Raw genomic sequence first — 21,156 nt, forward strand, 5'->3', positions numbered from 1 at the left:
ATGACTAATGTTGGCTTTTGATATGGAGAGGAGAATGGTCTATCATACACCCCTGATAATGTGCTAGTAAGCAATAGAGCCAAGCTTACCTCGTGATGAAGTAAAGCTCTCAAGTCAATTGTTTAAGTATCCACTATAAGGGCAAGCAAGATATGCTTGTCTGTTGTAGATAATTCTACAGCTACCCAATTACTTCTGAAAGTCCAAATTCCGGCCCGTTTGTTTCGTTGGAATTAAATTCCATTTTAATAATTATAATTTAGACAAAACTAATTAAGTTTATATATTTATATATGTAATATGTTTGTATATTATCTTAAATTATATGAGAGAGATAGTTATATACTACATTTATGTTATAGAGGCGCAAGTAGAAGAATATGCTATAAGTTGTACATCGGAAAAATAGCATGTAAATCTATAGAATCCATTTCCATCTCTCACCCCATGAATTTGAGGTAGGCTTATATGATAACTTTGGAAAGTGGTGGAATGTCACATTCTAAAAAAATAGTCTATTCCATTAGTAAGATTCCAATTCCTCGAAATGAAAGGAAACAAACGGGGCCTAAGGTCCTTGCTCTATATCATAGAAGATAGCATAGAAGTTGGAATTGGCAGAATTCTCAAATTATGGGGATTACTTCTTTTGCACTAGGCGAAACCAGATAATTATTTCGTCCATACACTATTATTATCTCTCTGCTTGAAATTTAGGAGAAATGATCTTACAGTTACATCATAACGTCAATATCTGAAATGTCAGTAAAAGTAGCGGCATTGGATCTTTCTGTCTTTACTTTAGGGAGGTGGTGGTTGGAGGTAATCTTTAGGAGCTTAGGTGATTGCTTTATACTTCTTAGTTTAACTGCAAGTACGTGTAGCTTAATCCAGATGAAACAAAAAACCTTTTTATAAATCTATGGCGTTTGTTATTCTGGAACATTCTGCATTCTTGCTTCCACTTTGCATGGCAACTTATATTTGGTTAAATTGCTAATTTGATTTGTACTTGATAAGTTTTTTCTTTATTTGAGATATTTTTTATTGATGTTGTTGTACTAAAATTTTCTTTTGATGCAATGTGTGAGTTTTGCCCACAGCCATACCTTTTTTTATCGTGCTCTGCCACTGCCTATACAAGTGGTGCACTAAATAATTTAAGCTACGAAAAAAGATGAATCCATAATCCTCGTTTGATAAGTCTAAAGATGACCTATCTAAAAATTTGGACTAGAGATGACCCTTACTCTATGAAAATAGCATGTTGTGTCGCACCCTACTTGATGTTGCATGATATTTCTCCATAAATTCTTTGATCTCTCTACTTTAAATTATAAAATATGTTGTTTTTCCAGATACATAGTTTCTATTATATGTTTAGATATATTATATACCGATCTAGAAAAGTTAAAATATTTTGTAATTTGAAACAAAGACAATCGATGAATGTACCTTTTTGTGAGTCATAAAGAAACGTATGGGGACGTCGACATCGATTGATTTGGATTGTTGGACAGCGATGAAAAGACTACATGAGCAAGTTTAAGGACAAAGATGTTTGTGGCCTATGAAAAAACGCACGTGGGACGTCGACATCGCTCCATTTTCAACACTGATGACGGCTAGATGAGCTAGTTTGAGGGCAAAACTGTTTGTGGCCCGTAGGAGGTAGGACGTTGACACCGATCGATTTCGAGGCTCGGGCAACGATCGAGAGCTTGTTTGATAACAAAGCTGGTACGATGAGCGGAGCTGCACGAAGCGTGACCTGCCACACGTACATCCATCTGGGCATTTTGGGTGTTCGATAATAACAGTTGAGGCCGGGCGTGGGCAGCAGTGCGTGCAGTTGAAACCAACGGTGGTGACCAGTGAGCGCGTCATACCGTCCACCACACTAGTCGTGGTCGTGGCCACTGGCCGTGGATGTCACCGTGCAAAAACGTGGCCACCATCGGCCGCCAGTGACGAGATAGATTTCATATACTAAAAGCAACTCTAAGAAATTAGCCATATGATTTTGTATAAATAGCTTCATATTTAATGGCTCTCTATCCCTTCACCTTTGCTCTCTATTTTTAGATAGTTTGCTCTTCATTCTGTCCGTAGGTTTATCGAGTGTTGGAGCCGATCTGGACGCCAATCACTACGATGTATACCTGTGGCGGTGCTCTCTGCGCCAGCGCGGACGATCCGTGGCCGAGAGCCGGACAGTCCACGACCTGACGTAGAGGATAGGGTTCTTGTCGACGAGCCAGACGGTCTGCGTGTGCGCAGGGGCGGCGGCGTTCGCCAACAGCACCTAGATCTCGCTCTCGGGAGGGACCCCGCCAGAGAGGAGAGATCCTAGAGATTGTGTTGAGATCGGCAGGCCACCCAAGACGCCTCTATACGACGTAGAGCCGGAGAGGTGAAGATTAGAGGGAGAAAGTTATGTTATTGTTTACTCCTAGGAAGAAAGTAAAGAACGGAAGATATATTGATTGTTGATCGATTGTTGGTGTTTCAATCGGCTATTACCCCTTCAAATATATAAGAGGTAGGTCGAGATCCGTTTCTAGATGTTCTCCAACAGCTCCCGTGAGATAAGAGGGATAAACACGCGAGGAAATAGAAGTTTAACCGCCTTATCTAATCCTATCGCGGACCATCTGTGCCTATGGCTGGACCGTCTGGGCCTCATTGTCGGACCGTCCGGCCATGTCCAGTGCCACAAATGGTGCTCAATAGATGCCCTGCCTTTTGGGGAAGCTGAGTGAACCAAAAGCATTGGTGCAGGCTAGAATCAACTCGATGTGACAACATCAGCATTCCTAAACGTCTTGCTACATACTAGGATGATATTTTTGTGTGATCTCGTAAGGGTCTCGATCGGACTATCGCCTCCGATGCCGCGAAGCGTCATATTAGTCCTGATCAGCTCGTCATCCTGCTTACCTAATTTTCTGCGTGCTCAGGCAAGGCTCCGTAGTCGACCAGGTCCTTTCTAGTAGGTCATCCTCCTCGATGTTACCTTCCATAGGCGTTGGCGTGTCGTCAGAGGTTTACTTGCGAGGTGCAGATGGTCCGGACTCAGGGGTCAGACGGTCCACTTTGTACTCGGACAGTCTGGCTGTTGGAGCTGGACGATCCGTCGTGTCTGCATAGAGCTGCATGGTTGTTAAGGCATCCTGGTGAGGCATGGACAATTTGGTCTCAGTGGTCAGACGGTTAGCTGTTGTTTTGTCTTCTGTCTTCGTGGTCGCTTGAGTTGCTTCGACGGCCTTTGGTCTCTCTATGTTCCCCTGTCGAATTGGTCGGCCTTCATGGCTGAGTAGTCCGGCAATCTCGCCGGACCTATGTCTGGTGACCAGATTGAGGTGAACTCAATCGATCTTGCACTGATGGTACCAACCTGTTAAATACAGAAGTTTGGGGTGCTCCCTAGGTGGGGTACTGTGGCATCCCATATGGTACAGTGGCATGCCCCTCTTTTGATTGGGTACATAAAGTGGTGGAAGATATGCATAGTGATATGGCACAGGTGGCTATAGGGGTGTTGAAAGGGAAATTGGGTTAACCATTTCCTACAAATAATTTTAGTGGTTGAATATCCAACATAAACATATGGACTAACTAGTTTGCTCTAGAACTCATATATTACAGGTGCATACGGTTCAACACAAACCAATAAAAGAATCAAGTTAGGGACACAATTTTATTGGAGCAAAAAGAACTTGAGTGTGCTGAAGAATGACGCACCAGGGCCGTACACTCCGACGCAGCCACTATCGGGAATTCAAAGGTGCCCTTCGCTATAATTCACCGGACTGTCCGGTGTGCCAGCGGAGCAATAGCTAACTCACGCCAACGGTCGACTCTGCAAAGTGAACAGTGCAGCACAGTGCAGCGCAGAAGTCAGAGCAGCAAAGTCAGAGGGGCACTGGACTGTCCGGTGTGGCACCGGACTGTCCAGTGCCTCAAGAGGACAAAGCTCCAACGGTCGCCCGAGCTCCAAACCCTAACGGTTGGGTGACGTGGCAGCGCACCGGACACTGAAAGGTGTCTGTACTGTGGCGCACCGGACTGTCCGGTGCGCCCATCGCCAGCAGCCTCCCCAACAGCTATGGAAGTGGTTGGGGGCTATAAATACCCTCCAACCACCTCATTCATAACCATCCAAGCATTTCAAACATCTCATTCAATACAAGAGCAAAAGACTCCACTCCAAGACACTTCAAATAGATTGGATCCTCTCCAAGCCTCCAAATCAACTCAATTCCATTAGGGACTTGAGAGACGGTGTTCTTGTGTTCTTTTGTTGCTCTTGTTGCTTGGCTTGGCCCTTTTCTTTTTCCATTCTTATTCTCAAGTGCTTTGTAAGCGAGGCAAGAGACACCAAGTGTGTGGTGGTCCTTGCGGGGTCTTAGTGACCCATGAGATTAAGGAAGAAGGCTCACTCGGTCTAAGTGACCGTTTGAGAAAGGGAAAGGGTTGAAATAGACCCGGTCTTTGTGACCTCCTCAATGGGGACTAGGTTCTTTGGAACCGAACCTCGGTAAAACAAATCACCGTGTTCATCCGCCTGATTCTCATTTGATTTGTTTTTCCTCTCTCTCCCGGACTTGATTTTAGTTCTAACACTAACCCCGACTTGTAGTGTGTGTTTAAAGTTGTAAATTTCAGATTATGCCTATTCACCCCCCTCTAGGCGACTTTCAGGTGTAGGTGTCCATGTAGGTGCATTCAGTCTTAGATGAATTTCATTACGAGCTGACTCTTTCGATTGGTGAGAAGACCTAATCCGACTAACCTCTCGTCGCTTTTGGGTAGGTTAGCGAAGTTTCTGTGCTGGCCGATTATTTGGACCAACCATCTTTTTCACATATTTAGATAATAGCTGATCAAATGTCGGACCGACTTTGACAAGCCGACTATATGCTTTAAAAGTATCTGTCTTCCATGTACCTATTTCTGGTCATCAAAGTTTGAATGTACATGGTCGTCGCTGTTCCTGGGTGCTGCTAGACCATCCGTCTAATGCGCCCGGACCGTCCGCAATGCGTAGAATAGGGGGGCCACGCCTGGCCGCCTGCCTGCACTTGCCTCCCAGCATTGGAGGCCCTGATAGTGATCTTCAAGGTCCCCTCTCCATCTGGGGTCTTCTTTGCAACCACTTTCCTGCAGGAAATTTTAATATTTTCATCGGCTTCCCGCGGGTTGCCGATGATGTTCTCCTTTCCTTTACCCTTATCGGTCGCGCTAGGTCGAACCAGGACTTTTTTATCATCAAAGTTGATCATATTCACTACAAAGGGTTCAGTGTCCACTTGCATTTCCTGAAATATAAATTGGCCCTCGTTAATGGGCGATTGGACCTGTCGTCAAAACACAATACAATCATTAGTGGCATGAGAGAAAGAATTATGCCACTTATAATAAGCACGACATTTAAGTTCGTCGGCAGATGGAATAGTATGATTTATTTTACTGTTGGCGTTTTTGAGTAATTCGTCAAATATTTTGTCACACTTGCCAACATTAAATGTAAAATTATCCTCTTCTTGTCGATTTTTTTGAACCAGCTGCAAAGAGGAACAAACTGAAGATTTAGCCTGTTTCGGCCAAACCAACTCAGCTGCGTAAACCACTCGTGGTTCGTCATCCGAGCTACTCTGGTTACAATCTACTATATGGACGATGTGACGAACTATTTTAGTTGTGTCTTTGCATCGGCTTTCGCAAGCCAAAGCTTTCTGGTGTAACTGAGCTAGCGCACATAATTGAATGCCTTCTAATCTCTCTCTTAAGTAATAAGACATTCCATATGCTAATCTAGCTAGTTGTTTTTTCTTTAAGGTGAATCTGGAAACAGCGGTTCCTTGTGTCCCAGACTCTCTGGATGTAGTTATTAACCGATTCATCCTTCCCTTGTCGCAAAGCTACTAGGTCTACCAGGTCTAACTCATAATCGCTAGAGAAAAAGTGATAATGGAGTTTCTGTTCTAAATCCCCCCACGAATAAATAGAGTTAGTCGGCAGCGTGGTGTACCGAGCGAATGTAGTCCTTGTTAGGGACAATGAGAATAAACAAACGCAGAACGCCTCTGTATCGGCCAATTCTCCTAGTTGTGCTAGGAACTAGCATATGTGCTCATGCATGATTTTACCTTGCTCACCCGAAAATTTTGCAAATTCATATATCCTTGTTCCCTAGGGTACGAGTGGCAGTCAAATCGGCTATCATTGGGTTTCTGATATGTCTGGCCCTGGTATCATGCTAACTTCGAGCTTATCTCATAACACCCCAGCTATCTCTTCCCTTACTATGTCAATACCGACCGGTGGTAGTCCACCAGCCCTTTGGTCCAGCATAGGTATTGGTGTTTGTGTATTATGTCGTCTTCCTACCCATGGGCTTAGGTTCTGTGGGGCATTAATGCTTGCCCCTGGTAGCTCATATGGCTGGTCATCTCTTTTCGGCCTTCTAGGGGGGCCAAAAAGTACTCACCCCCATGTGTCTAGGCTGTCGTATTATGGTACTATGGTGTCGTGGGGTGTAATAGGAGGTTTTGCTGGGACAAGTGTAAAGATGAGGAATGCTAATTAATATTATGTTCTGTATACTCCGCGCTGGATTGTCCGGTCTGGTACGCGGACCGTCCTGTGTGTGCAAACTGTTCGACTGTATAGCCGGTCCATCTGGTGATGTATTCGAACTATCCGGCCAGATGCGCGGACAATCCGAAAGAGTCTGTTAGGGTTTGCGCAAAATGCGGTGGCCCTGGCATGGATTTTGGTAACTCGGTTCGCAAAACGGGGCTGGTTGCCACTAGTCCGAAGGGTCCGCACTCAGGTGCGGACTGTCCGACCATGTGCAGATCCGTGGATTGACCCCCAATCTGTGCAGAAGGCTATGGTTGTCCAGGATATATGTCCATCGACATCCAAAAAGTGGTTGGGATTGGCCTTGCCAACTTGCAGCTGATGAATCGCGTATATTTTCGGTAGTCTTACCCTCGTGCGATAGAAAATTAGCAACATCGGATTTATCAAATACACGTGTTAGCCTCTTATAATTCTCTTGCATACCCCAAGTATTCATTGCATTTGTTCTCGTTGCTCATCAACTTAAAGATCTAAGGGATTGGATTTCTTTTGTTTCACTTACTTTGGGGGTAGTTGTAGTAGATCGGAGCGAAGCCAGAACAGTCGCCACTGCCAGACGACTTTTTGATTTCGGTCCACCTTAAAGTTGGCCAACTTCGCCTAGGCCTCCTTGATCAGCTGCTCCTTGTGCTCCCCGAAATCTCGCTGATCCTAAGTCGATAGAGTCTCCATAGTCGACTCAATAATGTTGTTGGAAGAGACGTCAGAACTATCATTTGAATCGGCCATCGGGGGCCGATCTGATAGATCTTTACGCGCTATCTCTAGCGTAGTCACCAAAAAGTGTGTTGGCGTTGATCTGGGCACCAATCACTATGATGTGTATCAGCGGCAGTGCTCTCTGCGGCAGCGTGGACGGTCCGCGACCTGACACAAATGCTAGGGTTCCTGCCGATGAGCCGGACAGTCCGCGCGTGCACCAGATCGGCGGTGTTCGCCAACATGACCTGGATCTCGCTCCCGGGAGGGTCCCCATCAGGGAGGAGAGAACTTAGGGTTTGTCTTGGGATCGACAGTCCATCTAAGACGCCTCTATATGACTTAGAGCCGGACAGAGGTGAAGATTAGAGGCAGAAAGCTACATAACTGTCTACTCCTAGGGCAAAAGGTAAATAACGGAAGATATATTGATTGTTGATCGATTGTTGATGTTTCAATCGGCTGTTACCCCTTCAAATATATAAGGGGAAGGTCTCTAGACCTGTTTCTAGGCATTCTCCAACAGCTCCCGCGAGATTAGAGGGATAAACACGCGAGGAAATAGATGTTTAACTGCCTGATCTAATCCTATCATGGACCGTCCACGCCTATGGCCGAACTGTCCACAGGCCAATCCATCCAGGCCTCAATGCCAAATCGTCCGACCATGTCCAGTACCATAAATTAAATGGTTCTCAACACCGAGTCTGTTAGATTAGCCCACACTTTTTCCATAAAATCTGTTTTAGAGAGTAGCTAAATCAATAAATTTGGGTAGTCTTTTTAGCCAATCTCCTAGAGTTTCTCTAAAATAAATGCATGCCCTTTTTTTATCTCGAAATCAGATTTAAAATGTAGGCAGGTGCATGGCAGTAAACTTATACCACACGTTTTCCATCTCAAAATATATCCGTTAGTGGGTATGCAGGCACATTGTCTATGCATGGCATGGGCTAGTAATAAGTGTGCCAGCAGTAGTTTAGGGGTGTTTGCCAGTAAACCCTGCGCTAGCAAAATTTGTTACTTTCTATACACCGGCGCGGCGCTCTCAAAGAAGCCTGTGCATAGACCCACATATCATATCTTAGCTATAAATGAGTGTAGAGGTACTCAGATGCATGCCAACAGCTAGCGAAACAAAGCAAGCATGGCCGCCCAAACGATACTCTCGCTCGTGTTCTTGGCTCTCCTAACCTTCGTGCTGCTGCGGCGCAGGGGCGCGAGGCGCAGCGGCAACGGCGTGCACCACCGTCTCCCACCATCGCCTCCGGGACTGCCCGTCATCGGCCACCTCCACCTGCTGGGCTCCAACCCGCACATCTCCCTCCGCGAGATCGCCGGCAGGCACGGCGCGGGCGACGGCTTCATGCTGCTCCGCCTCGGCCAGGTCCCGGCCCTGGTGGTGTCGTCCCCGCGCGCCGCGGAGGCCGTGCTGCGCTCGCACGACCACGCCTTCGCGTCGCGGCCGCCGTCCGCCGTGGCCGACATCCTCCTCAGCTACTCCGACGTGGCCCTGGCCCCCTACGGCGACTACTGGCGCCTGGTGCGGAGGCTGGTGACCACGCACGTGCTCAGCGCCAGCAAGGTGCAGTCCCTGCGCCGCGCGCGCCAGGAGGAGGTCGCCCTGGTCGTCGGCCGTGTCCGGGGTGCCGCGGCCGCCGCCTCCGCCACCGCGGTGGACATGACGGAACTGTTCAGCGTGTTCACCAACGACGTGGTGTGCCGCGCCGTGTTGGGCAGGTTCTTCCGCCGGGTGGACGGCCGGCATAGCGCGTTCCAGGAGATCATCAACAGCCAGGTGGTGCTCATCGCGGGGTTCAACCTGGACGACTGCTTCCCGTGCCTGGCCAGAGTTGGCGTGCTCGCGAGGGTGCTGTTCGCCAAGGTCTTCAGCTTGAAGAAGAAGTGGGACGTGTTGCTTGATGAGATCATCACAGAGCATGCGGCCAAGCTGGCGTCAGCGCAGGAGGAACGTCGCGACAAGGTTGACGACGACGATGGACAGATGAGCCAAGAAGAGGACGACGCTGACTTCGTGCATGTTCTGCTCTCGCTCCAGCAGGAGTACCGTCTCACGAGACAGCAAGTCAAGTCCATCTTGGTGGTACGTGCGTGCTTGCGTGCGCAATAAATATATACACATTAATACAAATCTGTTACGACTCTGGTTTGAAGTTGAACCAAATCCATGCAGGACATGTTTGGAGCGGGAACAGATACGTCATCCATCCTGCTGGAATACGCGATGATCGAGCTGATAAGAAACCCACGCATCATGGCCAAGGTACGAGACGAGATCATCAAGAACACTCCCAAGGACCAAGGAATGGTGAAGGAAGAGGACCTAGCGAACATGGCCTACCTGAGGGCCGTGATCAAGGAGACGCTCCGTCTGTACCCGCCGACGCCGCTGCTGCTGCCGCACTTCTGCATGGAGGACAGCGAGGTGGGCGGGTACACGATCGCGGCGGGGACGCGCGTTATCGTCAACGCGTGGGCGCTCGGCAGGGACGCCAGCGCGTGGGAGAAGGCGGACGAGTTCGCGCCGGAGAGGTTCCTGGACGGCGGCAGCAGCGCGGATGCCGACTTCAGGGGCAGGGATTTCAAGTTCGTGCCGTTCGGGGCTGGGAGGAGGATGTGCCCCGGGATCAACTTCGGGATGGCCGTCGTCGAGCTCATGCTGGCGAACCTTCTCTACTGCTTTCGCTGGGAGCTCCCGCCTGGGATGACGCCACAGGACGTGGACATGTCTGTCAGGTACGGACTCACAAGCCGTCGCAAGGAGAAGCTCCTGCTCGTCCCAAGGCTGGCCGTGTAATGCCAGCAACCCTGCTTGCTGCAGAATTATGAAATAAAAGACTAGCGATGAATGGCCGGTTCAGCAAGCTTCTTTAGCTGACGTTTCCTTTGATATATCTGTTTTTTTTTTTTGTTCATGATTTCAGCAACATACACTCATGCTTTTAAGTCTGTGTCTTTATGTTCTTTACTTTGGAGTTTACCTTGGTGGCCTTCGATCTCATATAGAAAAGGAATGCATTATGGTTGGTTGATCGTTTAGCTAACAGCAGCATGACATCTGAAACAGTCACCATAATTTTCTGTCAACGCCAAATGCAAATTTCGATTCCCCATTCTGAACAATCACAACTGTGTTTTCAACTGCAATGCATCTGTTTTAGTTTCATTCTACGTCAACGAACCCAAGTTATTACTTTGGCTGAAGTAGATTAGCTTTATGTGGACTTAAGCTGATAGCAGGTTGATTTTACTTTGTTAGGTTCTAATTGTTAATATAAACCAAATTTTATCATAAAATCTAAGTTATCACTACTGGAATCGCGTTCTTTGCCGAGTGTCTAAGACACTCGGTAAAGACTATTTTACACTCGGCAAAGCCTTTGCCGAGTGTTACACTCGGCAAAGAACACTCGACAAATATTTTATCAGCAAATGGTTCTTTGCCGAGTACTTTTTTTCGGACACTCGGCAAAAACTTTATCGAGTGTCGAAAAAACACTCGGCAAATTAAAAATCGAAAAAACTAAAAAAACCAGCAAAACATTTTTTTAATTACCTACCATTTTTCACTATTATTTTGAATTAAATTTATATGTTTTGTAAATGGTAAGATTCGAACTCGTAACCTCTCTCTCGTGCATAACCTCCTATACCACTACACTACTACATGAATTACATCTATATTACGTTTTCACTCCACATGTACTATAACAAATCGAGAGTAATTTGATTATTTAAGGCACTAAATGAGTTCATTTGAAAATGTGATCAACTATAAAGTTGCATAACTTTTTAAGATCTACAAGTTTTATTTTAATAGTTTCTACATCCGAGACCATTTACAAAATTTGAATTTTAAATTTGAAAACTTCACACGAATTTTTCAATGTTAAGATGATTTCAAATCAAAAAAATTCAATTACAAAGTTTCATTACATTTCAAGTCCTACAACTTTTATTTTGGTGTTTTTTCCATCCGAGATAATTTGAAAAATTCAAATTTCAAAATTCAAACATAATTTTGCATAACAAGATGATTTCAAACCAAAATATTGTCAAATACAAAGTTTCATAACTCTTCAATACCTACAACTTTCATGTTGGTGGTTTTTTCTTTCGAAGTCGTTTTCAGAATTCACATTTTAATTTTTTTAAATTCAGACGTAGTTTTCGTTGATAATATGACTTCAAACGAAACATTTATCAACTATAAACTTCTATAACTTCTCAAGATCTACAAAGTTTATTTTGGTTGTTTGATCATTTATTGATCTCACATGATTGTTCTAACAATATGCACAAATTCTATACGTCTCTCCCGTAGTTTCATAAACTACGAGAGAGAGATAGATTTTATGAACAACTTTATTTTTATTTTGTTATATGAAGAAATGTTCAATATATAAATTGTACATCATGATGAGTTATGCAAGTTTGTAGTTGAAGACGTTTTCATTTGAATTAATTTACTGCTTTAAAATGTGATTTTTAAATTGTCTTTGCCTAGTGTTGGGAAAAAAACACTCGGCAAAGAGCTCTTTGTCGAGTGTTGTATTTGTGACACTCGACAAAGAACCCTTTGCCGAGTGTCAAAAAAAGACACTCGGCAAAGAAACTCTTTGCCGAGTGTCAAAAATAAAACACTCGGCAAAAAAATTCTTTGCCGGGTGTTTTCTTTTACTGAGAGTTTTTTGTGTGGCACTCGACAAATAGCTTATTTGTCGAGTGCCCGAAAAAAACACTCGGCAAAGATCAAAATTCTGGTAGTGTATTATCCCAAAGAGTACCTCCTCACAGAGTAAATATACAAGAAACCATAGTTAGAGTCATCATCATTAAAGCCATCATCATAAATGTGTCTAGAGTATCTCTTATCAAACGAGCTCTCAAGACTGCTCTTAACCGTGAGCATGACTGATATATCACTTTACCCACGAGCCTTGATCCCTTTTTGCCTCGAGTTGTACAGACCCTTAAACACTTACATGGTGAGTTAGCAAGGTTTCGCTATGTAGCTTTTACAAAGATTCTCTAAAGGTATAGTCACCCGTTAGGATTCTCTGGGTTTGATAAACACATTACTTCTCCCCGCATGGGGTGACTAGCAAAAAGCAAAATAAAAGAACCTCGGCACCCAACCTTGGCGGAGACAGTATTATGTTGCGCACCCCATTGACGGCACGACGACGAAGTAAATACACCTCTAGTACCTCTAATTAATTAGCTAAAGGGCGTCCCATACCCTCATGGTTGCACTGTTTTCTCGGGTGGTCATCCAATGAACAGGTCCTTACAGAGAAGTACTTAGGAAACAACCCGAGCCTCATTTAGTGTCACAAGCTCATCATCATATCTAGAATAAAAACAGTGTATCATAAAGTAATCTCATCATGTTCATTGATCAAAGTAGAGCACTAGCATAAAGCTAACCATATTAACCCAAAAGGTAATCAAGGACTTGGTGAGTAGAAAACTAGTCATAGCCTTAAGTTTCAACTATGTAATCTAAGGAAATGAATTATCATGTGAATAGGACATAAATAGGTCAGAGGACACTTGCCTTTGAAAGGGAATTAGGCTTACACCTTTTCCTAATTGATTTTGGTGGTTGAATTGCCCAACACAAATAATTGGACTAACTAGTTTGCTCTAGATTATGAGTTCTACAGGTGCCAAAGGTTCAGCTCAAAACCAATACAAAGATTAAAAAGGGTTCAAATAGAAAGAAGCAAAGGAAACCGAAATGCTCCCTGGTCTGGCGCACCGGACTGTCCGGTGTGCCACCGGACAATGTCCGGTGCACCAGGGTGAATCAGCTCAAACTCTTCAACTTCGGGTTTCCCAAGCGCCGCTCCGCTATAATTCACCGGACTGTCCGGTGTAGCACCGGACAGTGTCCGGTGTAGCACCGGACAATGTCCGGTGGGGCATCGGACTGTCCGGTGCACCAGCGGAGCAACGACTATTTGCGCGCAACGGTCGACTCTGACAGGAACAGTGCAGAACAGTGATCGCAGCAGAAGTCAGAGCAGTTGGTCGGAGGGGCACTGGACTGTCCGGTGTCGCACCTGACTGTCCGGTGCCGCATGAGGACAAAGCCTCCAATGGTCGACCAGCTCCAACCCTGACGAACAGGATGACGTGGCGGCACACCGGACACTGTCCGGTGGCGCACCGGACTGTCCGGTGCGCCCATCGCCAGCCGCCTTCTACAACGGCTACAAAATTGGTTAGTGGCTATAAATACCACCCAACCGGCCACTTCAAGGAGTGGGAACCCAAGCAACATTCCAAGTCATCTAGTTGACATACTCAAGCCCTCCCATCCACCTCTATTCATTGATCCATCCTATACACAAGATTTAGACCACTACAACCAATACAAGTGTCACAAAAGAGAAAGCAAGCAAGAGAGAGCTACTCATTTGAGTTTAGCACTAGTGCCATGTGAGATTCATTGAGAGATAGTGTGTGCTACATCTTTGTGTTCATTTGCACATGGAGTTTTGACTCCCATTGAACTTCCTCCAAAGTTTTGGAGGCTTGTAAAAGCTAGCAAGAGACACCAAAGAGTGTGGTGGTCCTTGTGGGGTCTTAAGTGATCCTTGAGAAGAAGAAGAGCTCGCCGGTCTTGAGTGATCGGTGGAGAGAGGGAAAGGGTTGAAAAAGACCCGTCCTTAGTGGACTCCTCAACGGGGACTAGGCCTTAGAGGACCGAACCTCGGTAAAACAAATCACCCGTGTCTTGTGTGCTTATTGCTTGTGATTTGTTTGTTCTTTCCCTTTCTAAGTTTTTCTTGTACTATTCTTTGCTAAAACTATTTGGTGTTGCTTTATGTTAAATCCTCATTTATTGAAGCAACACCTTGCAAGAAAGAACTTGTGTTATTGCTCTTCTTATCTAAGCCCTCTTGATTTATTCTCATAGATTTATTAGTAGTATTGTTTTATCAATTCCGCATTATTTGAAAGCAATACTCTTTACAAGTAAGGACTTAGTTTTTGTACTCCGATAATTGTATATCTTGTTCTAACCACTAATCAAGGGATCTAGTTGGGGGATAAAGTTTTAATTTTTAGGTTTCGCCTATCCACCCCCCTCTAGGCGACTTTCAATTGGTATCAGAGCTAGGCACTTCATCTTGAGTCTAACAACTCGAAGTGATGGCTCGTAAAAGATCCCAAAAGAACAAGAAGACACCTCCGAAGGAAAACAATGAGGTAACTCTTGAGATATTACTTTCCGATTGTTCTAATTATGATTCATGGTCTACTAGAGTGGTAAATGCTTTTAGAACTGTAGATCCACAATTAGAACAAATCTTAGACAAGAGTATTATTCCTCCTAGTTATGATAGGAAAAATGTTTCCGATGAAGATCAAAGATGTATACGCTTAAACTATCTAGCTTTTGAAATCTTAGTTAATTCTATTAGCAAGGAAGATTATCATGCCTTCATAATGAATCGTTATGAACATATTCCTGATGCACATGATATTTGGACTAGAATTAAAATCAAATTTGATGAGTCCAAACATGATAGTTCATTTTGTGCTTCTACTTCTTTTGGTATTTGTGAGACTAACCCTTTGAATGAAGAAGAAGAAAATGAACGATGGAGCCCAAACGATGAATCCACCTCTCCAAAAGGTTTGTCTTCCAATTTCGATTCCCACATATGTTGTGTGGCTAATGAAAATGATAGCGGAAGCACAAACAAGGATGAGGAGGAAGAAATATGCTTTTATGCAACTCTACGCTCGCCTAAGCCAAGAAGATAAGGCGGTCATGCTTAAACTTCTAGAAAGAGCAAGAGAGCAAAACGAAGCTCGTCAAATGCTAGAAAATGTTCTCTCCTTGAAAATGCTATACTTTGACGAGTTGACTAAAGAACATGAGGAGCTAAAGTGCTCTCATGTTGATTTGGTCCAAATGTATGAAGCTATTTCAATTGAGCAAGATAACACTTTACATTGTATCGCTCAATTAGTAAATAGGAATGCCTTGCTTAAGAACCAAGTAGAAAAGCTAAAAGTTGAAAATCTAGCTTTTCAAGATAAATATGATATGCTTCTATGCTCTCATGAAAATCTTATGGATGATCATATCATATTAAATATTGCTCATGATGTTGTGATAGAAAACTTAAAATCCCAACAACCTCACTCATGCACATGTACTCAAATTGAAACTACATTACCATGTGCTAATGCTTGTTGTCCGTCAACAAGCAAACCTTCCTTTGAGCTAGAATTTGCAGGAACAAACGATTATACATATCAAAAGCTCAAAGAAGAAAATGAGAGGCTAAAGATGAGCTTGACACAACTTAAAGGGAAGTGCATTGCTCAACCTTCTCAACATAACCGTGATCACATGGTGAAGAAGTTTGAGACGAGAACAACCGAGGCATGCACTAACTCCCTTGAAGAAAATGCAAGGACTTGAGGTTTGCCAAAAGGAAGGAACAAAAGAAGAAAATCAACACCTCTTCCAAAAGCCTCAACCATGCCTCCATAAAAGGTAACATCCAAGGTAATGATCAAGCCACACTTCACACTAAGAAAAGTAGAAGGTGTAGTGAATGCTTTGAGAAAGGACACTTGATTAGATCATGTCCTTATATTAAAAATGGATTGATTATTAATAAGGATGATAAACTTTGTTTTAAATGTTCAAAGAAGGGACACTTTATTAAATCTTGTCCCTATTTAAAACAAAAAGGCATAATGTTAGAAAAGAAAATATTCACTAACCATGTAGCAAGAAAGAAACAAGGAAAGAAGAAATCTTCAAGAATTGAAGATCGCCTTTGCTACATATGCCGAAAGAAGGGACATCAATGCAAAGATTGTCCCATTGGTAACTATTCCACTCCTAGCTTGTCACTTAATTCTCATGTAACTAGGCAACCCAAAATTGCAACTTGTGCTAGAAAGGTAATGAGTTCACCAAGCACTAGCACAAAAGACCTTTGGGTTCCTAGATCTTTGTTGACTAACCATGATGGACCCATCAAGCGATGGGTACCAAAATTTGCTTAACAAGCTTTGCAGGAGAAGGAGATGATATGAAGATTTGGGGTGCTTGAGAGAATCAATTCAATTCTTGTTAAATCAAGCTATCAATCTTCAATGATCTGTATTCATGATTGACCCAAGAAAATAAGTGCAAGCCACAAGCCTCAAGGGTTACTCTTCACCCAAAGGAAGAAAGGTAAAAGCAAAGGTATGGGAACTCATCTTCTTAATCAAATATAGTTTCCATCAATGGTTATTTACTCTAAATTCTACCTATGTGAAGAATAGATTCTTTATTGGACTTAAGTTGGCTAGATGTGTATTCAATATCATTCTCATAAATGCCTTGTCTATTAGAATCTAATTCATGCCTTTGCTATATCTATTCTCATATTTGTTTTTAAATCATGATAATAACTTCAATATGAAGAAGTAAAACTCCTATGATTGATCAAGATATTTAAAAGGTGTTTATTCCTCTTTTATAATTATGGGCAATAATGTTAAGGATTTTACTTCATGTCTATGTGACTTGTGAATGATGAATTGTTTATACTTGTTATCTAAAAGAAATCATTCTTCATCATATGCTCCCTTGTGCTCTTAACATCTCTCTTGAGTATTTTCAATAAGCTTGGAAGGAAAAAGAGTCAACTATAAAGGGACGACACTCAAATGAAAAGGAAAGACATCAAGAGCAACAACACCTACTTGGATAATGAGATCTTCAAAACAATCAATGGTGTGGTTGTAAGTGTTGGAACTTGCTCTCTGCTGCAAGTAGACCAACAAGGGTGAACAGTGGTGACAACAGGGTTACGTGCACGGGGGCAATAGCTCTGTTCATCTAGCCTCTCACGGGCACTGTGCGGGGGTATTTATAGGTATCTGAGTGCCCAGCGTCTCGTGTTAAGGACGCATGTGCCCTCAGACGCCTGGTTTATCCCCGGAATATTCCCATAAAGCAGGGTTACAAGCTATAATTACAAGTATGCCTTTACAAGTTAGGCCCGTAATACAGAGGCGGCCACGCGGGGCCCGTTACGATGGGCCGGATCACACGTGGGCCTTGGGGCTGAACGAGGCCGCGCCGTGGGAGGACGTCGCCGCAGGCCTTCGTCAAAGTGCCGAGTCCTGCGAAGGGTGTCCCTGCCCGCTTTGTCTCCGTCGGACCAGCGGCTGCAGCGAAGGCCTCGAGCGAAGGGTGGCGTCTTTGCCTTCGCCCCAACATTTGCCCTCCGAGGGACCAGTTCGACAAAGTCACCTGGTGCCGAAGACGTCGCTAGATGGCGGAGACGCTGCCCTCGCTCGAAGTGGTTCCGCGGGGGTTTTTGATGTGACCGTTGATGGACGGCGTACTGTTGGATTGCGGGTTTCCCGAAGCGTCGCGGCCTGTCGGATTGCGGGTTTCCCGAAGAGCCGCGCCCTGCCTATAAAAGGGGGGCGGGGGCGGCGCTGTTTGAATTCTGCTTTCCGCGCTCCGTAAAACCCTAGCCGCCCGCCGTCTTGCTGCTCCTTTTCCTCCGCTGCTCCCTTTGCTCGCCGGCGTTCTGGCTCGAGTGAAGCAGACCGCCCGCCGCCGCCGATGGTACGTAGCAATGCCATCCTCTTCTTCTTCCGCCACCGCCACGCCGCCGGCCGCCGCCTCGTCTGAGGAGACGTTGAGTAACATGATGGTGGAGGAGTTGCGCGCCGGCGACTCTGTTGAATTTGGTGTGTCACGGATGACGTCAGCCCGTATTGAAGATATGCAGCGGTTGGGCTACTTTGGCGGCGGAGTCGCTCGTGCTCCGGGGACGGAGGAAGTCCCCGAGCCGGAGGGCGAGTTGGTTGTTTTCGAGGCGTTCTTCGCCGCCGGACTCCGCTTGCCTGCGCACCGGTTTGTCGGCGAAGTCCTGCGCAGATTCAGCGCTCAAATACATCAGCTGACACCGAACGCCATAGTGGCGCTGGCGAAGTATGTCTGGGCGACGACTTCGTACGGCGGGCAGCCGTCGGTTGAAGTTTTTGCGAAGAATTATTGCTTGCATTGGCAGAAAAGGGTGGTTGAGGGCGGAGTTGCCCAGTTCGGGTCATGCACTTTCACGCCGAAGACCGGCAAGACCACAATGCCAGTAGTGGAGTTGGTCCCGTGCGCCCGCAACAAGTGGGGCAATTGGAATGAATTTTGGTTTTATGTTGCTGAGGCTACTGTCGAAGGCCATCAAGGGCTCCCCGTGTCCGAAATGTGCTCTCACTATTACTCTGCGTATCTGCCTTTCGAAGTGGCAGAAGAGGATGCAGACGAAGGGGCCCTTCGGTACGCCGCCGGACAGAGCAGCGGTCGTGATTTAGTTGAAGAGTTTGCGGCGTACGGGGTCTGGCCCTTGGCGCACGGCTGGGCGCTGGGCGAAGTATGCCCTCGCCAGATGCCCTTTCACGGAGGAAGGGAGGTGCGAAGTCCTGCCTTCGCACTGAGTTTGCGGAACCGTGACCCGGCTGCCGTTGTGCGTGATGCAGAGGACTTGGCTGTGCGACTCGTAGGGCGCTACGTGCCGAGGACGGAAGGCCAGCGCAGTTTTGATATCCGCGGGTCAAACGATCGTTTGAACAGGGTCTTCGAATTAAATCAACTGCCGTACGACGGCTACCCTGGTCAAGACGAAGCAGACCGCCGCGGGAAGAAACCGGCGGTGGAGACCGGAGGCGACCCTGCGCTGGCGGCCGCCACCTCTTCGAAAAAGAGAAAATTAGGTACTGCGATGGGAAGGCTTGGGGTGTCTGATAGTTTCGCTAGAGAGTTAATGAGGACGTGTGCGGCCCCGGGGGAGAGGATGTCTTCGCCCGAGCTCCGGGAGTCTTCGGCTCGGATGCTGAGGGTTACCGGGGGTTGTTGGCCTAAAGGCATTTCTATCCCCTGGGCGGATGAGGAGGACTATTTTACATCTCGTATGGTTCATCGGTGGAAAGTTTTTCCTTATGGGCGAAATATCGGTCATGTTGTGTGGGCAGTGATGGACAAGGATCGCCAAGGGGCGGCGCGAAAACGCCAGGCGACCGTGAGGGTTCACGAAGCTCGGCCGAAAAGGCAGCGGGGAACGGCGAAGGCTGAGGCCTCCGGCGGAGGCAAGCCGCCTTTGCCGGCGAAGGTGGGCGCCTCCGCGCCTGGCAAGGCGCCGGAGGCGACGGTGGGCGCCGGAGGCCCCAAGCTGTCGAAGGTGGTGCCGTCCGTCAGCGGAGTGGCGGAGGCTGCGAAGGCGGCCCGATCGTTACCGCCGTCTGGCAAACGCGTTGCCGACTTCGGCACCGAGATTAATTTGGAGGATTATCTTGGGGGTAAGTCTATATAAATATGTATACATTTTTTTTTTTAATTTGTTGACGCGTTGCAGGGTTGGACGAGGGCCCGCTTGCTCTGGTTGTGCCTGGCGCGGCGATCGCGACGGCTGCGCCAGCGCCGAAGGCGGGGGTAGAGACCCTTGGCGTTGGAGGCGAGGTGACTGCCCTCGCGCTGGTCAGAGACGAGGCGGGCGCGGCGACCCGCCGGCTGAAGGGAGAGATGGAGGCGCTGAGTCAGGTCCGCCGAGCTATACATTTTTTTTTTGCACGGGCCTTACGTGTGTTCTGCAGGTGGCTGACTTCACCAGCCGCACTGCGTCGGGGGCCCTTACGGCGGCGTTGTCTGCCGAGGTCGAGAGACTTCGGACGCAACATGCGGACGCTGTCCGTGAGAAGTCGGCCTCCGACAGCAAGTGCCGCAAACTGGCGGAGAAGGTGGCCGCCCTTGAGAAGGAGAAGGCAGACCTCCGGCGCCAGCTGACGGAGGAGAGGAGGGAGGCCAACGAAGCCATCGCCAAAGAGCAGGCTGCGCAGGCGGAGGCCAGGCTGGCGCGGGCGGAAGGCAATATCGCTAAAGAGCTCGCCGGAGAGCTGCAGCGGCGGCTTGCTGCCTTTGAGAGCCGCACGGAGGGGGCCGAGGCCGCGGCGCGAGCGGAGGCCGAACGGACGCGCACGCAGCTCATGACTTCATATCGCGAGCTGGGTGTGCGGACGGGTGACTTCGAGGTGCCGGAGCGAGAGGCCGGACTTCGCTGTCTGGAGTGGGTGCAGGAGGAACTGCAGGAGCTCCCCACTGTCTTGGCGGGGTTGATGTCGTTTACCTCCCTGGTCACCTGCGAGGCAGCGATGAACGCGCTCTCTCGCGAAGGCTGCCGGCACTATGAGGCCCTCGACCAGGTGGATGAGGATTTCGGGCGAGATATCTTTGAGGTCGAAGACCCCGTGGTGAAGGAGTCCGCCGGGGCCCTCTATGACCGGATGTGGGGTTCATACGGTCGTGAGGTGGTCCGGGCGCGGGCCGAGGCTGCGAGGGCTCAGGTAACGTTGTCGTTTACTCGGCGTTTGCTGGATGCGGTCTGTGCGTGTGTTTGCTGAATTTTTGTGCGTTTTGTCTTAGGCGGAGCGCGGCGAGCGGGTGGACGACTTTGGGGCGCTGAACAGCGCGCTGCCTGAGCCGGAGACGACCCCTGCGGAGGCCGCGACTGGAGTCGCCCCGGGACTGACCCCGGTGACTGCGGAAGATGCACCAGGCGCCCCTGCACCTGCTGCGGCCGGCGAAGGCCTTCCCCCAAAGGTGGCCGAAGGCGCGCCTGATGCCCCCGCAGCTGCTGTGCCGAGCGCTGAAGATCCAGCGGAGGTGGGGGCGGAGGCAGCGATGGAGGCGGCGGCGGAGGCTCCCGCAGCGGCAGGGCCTTCGCAGGTGGCATAGGTGGTGTTTAGGGTTGA

At 47.2% G+C, this 21,156-nt stretch overlaps 1 protein-coding gene across 1 annotated transcript; it reads left to right on the forward strand.

Annotated features, from left to right (window-relative positions):
- Positions 1-8,414: 8,414 nt before the first annotated feature.
- Positions 8,415-10,339, forward strand: LOC103646790 (3-hydroxyindolin-2-one monooxygenase-like). The gene is made up of 2 exons (XM_008671449.4): positions 8,415-9,454; positions 9,545-10,339. Exons 1-2 carry the CDS (start codon positions 8,498-8,500, stop codon positions 10,166-10,168), a joined length of 1,581 nt encoding a protein of 526 aa, XP_008669671.1. The 5' UTR covers positions 8,415-8,497; the 3' UTR covers positions 10,169-10,339.
- The last annotated feature ends 10,817 nt before the right edge of the window (positions 10,340-21,156 follow it).

This window comes from Zea mays, chromosome 2 (assembly GCF_902167145.1).
Source record: "Zea mays cultivar B73 chromosome 2, Zm-B73-REFERENCE-NAM-5.0, whole genome shotgun sequence".
NCBI classification, from domain to species: Eukaryota; Viridiplantae; Streptophyta; class Magnoliopsida; order Poales; family Poaceae; genus Zea; species Zea mays.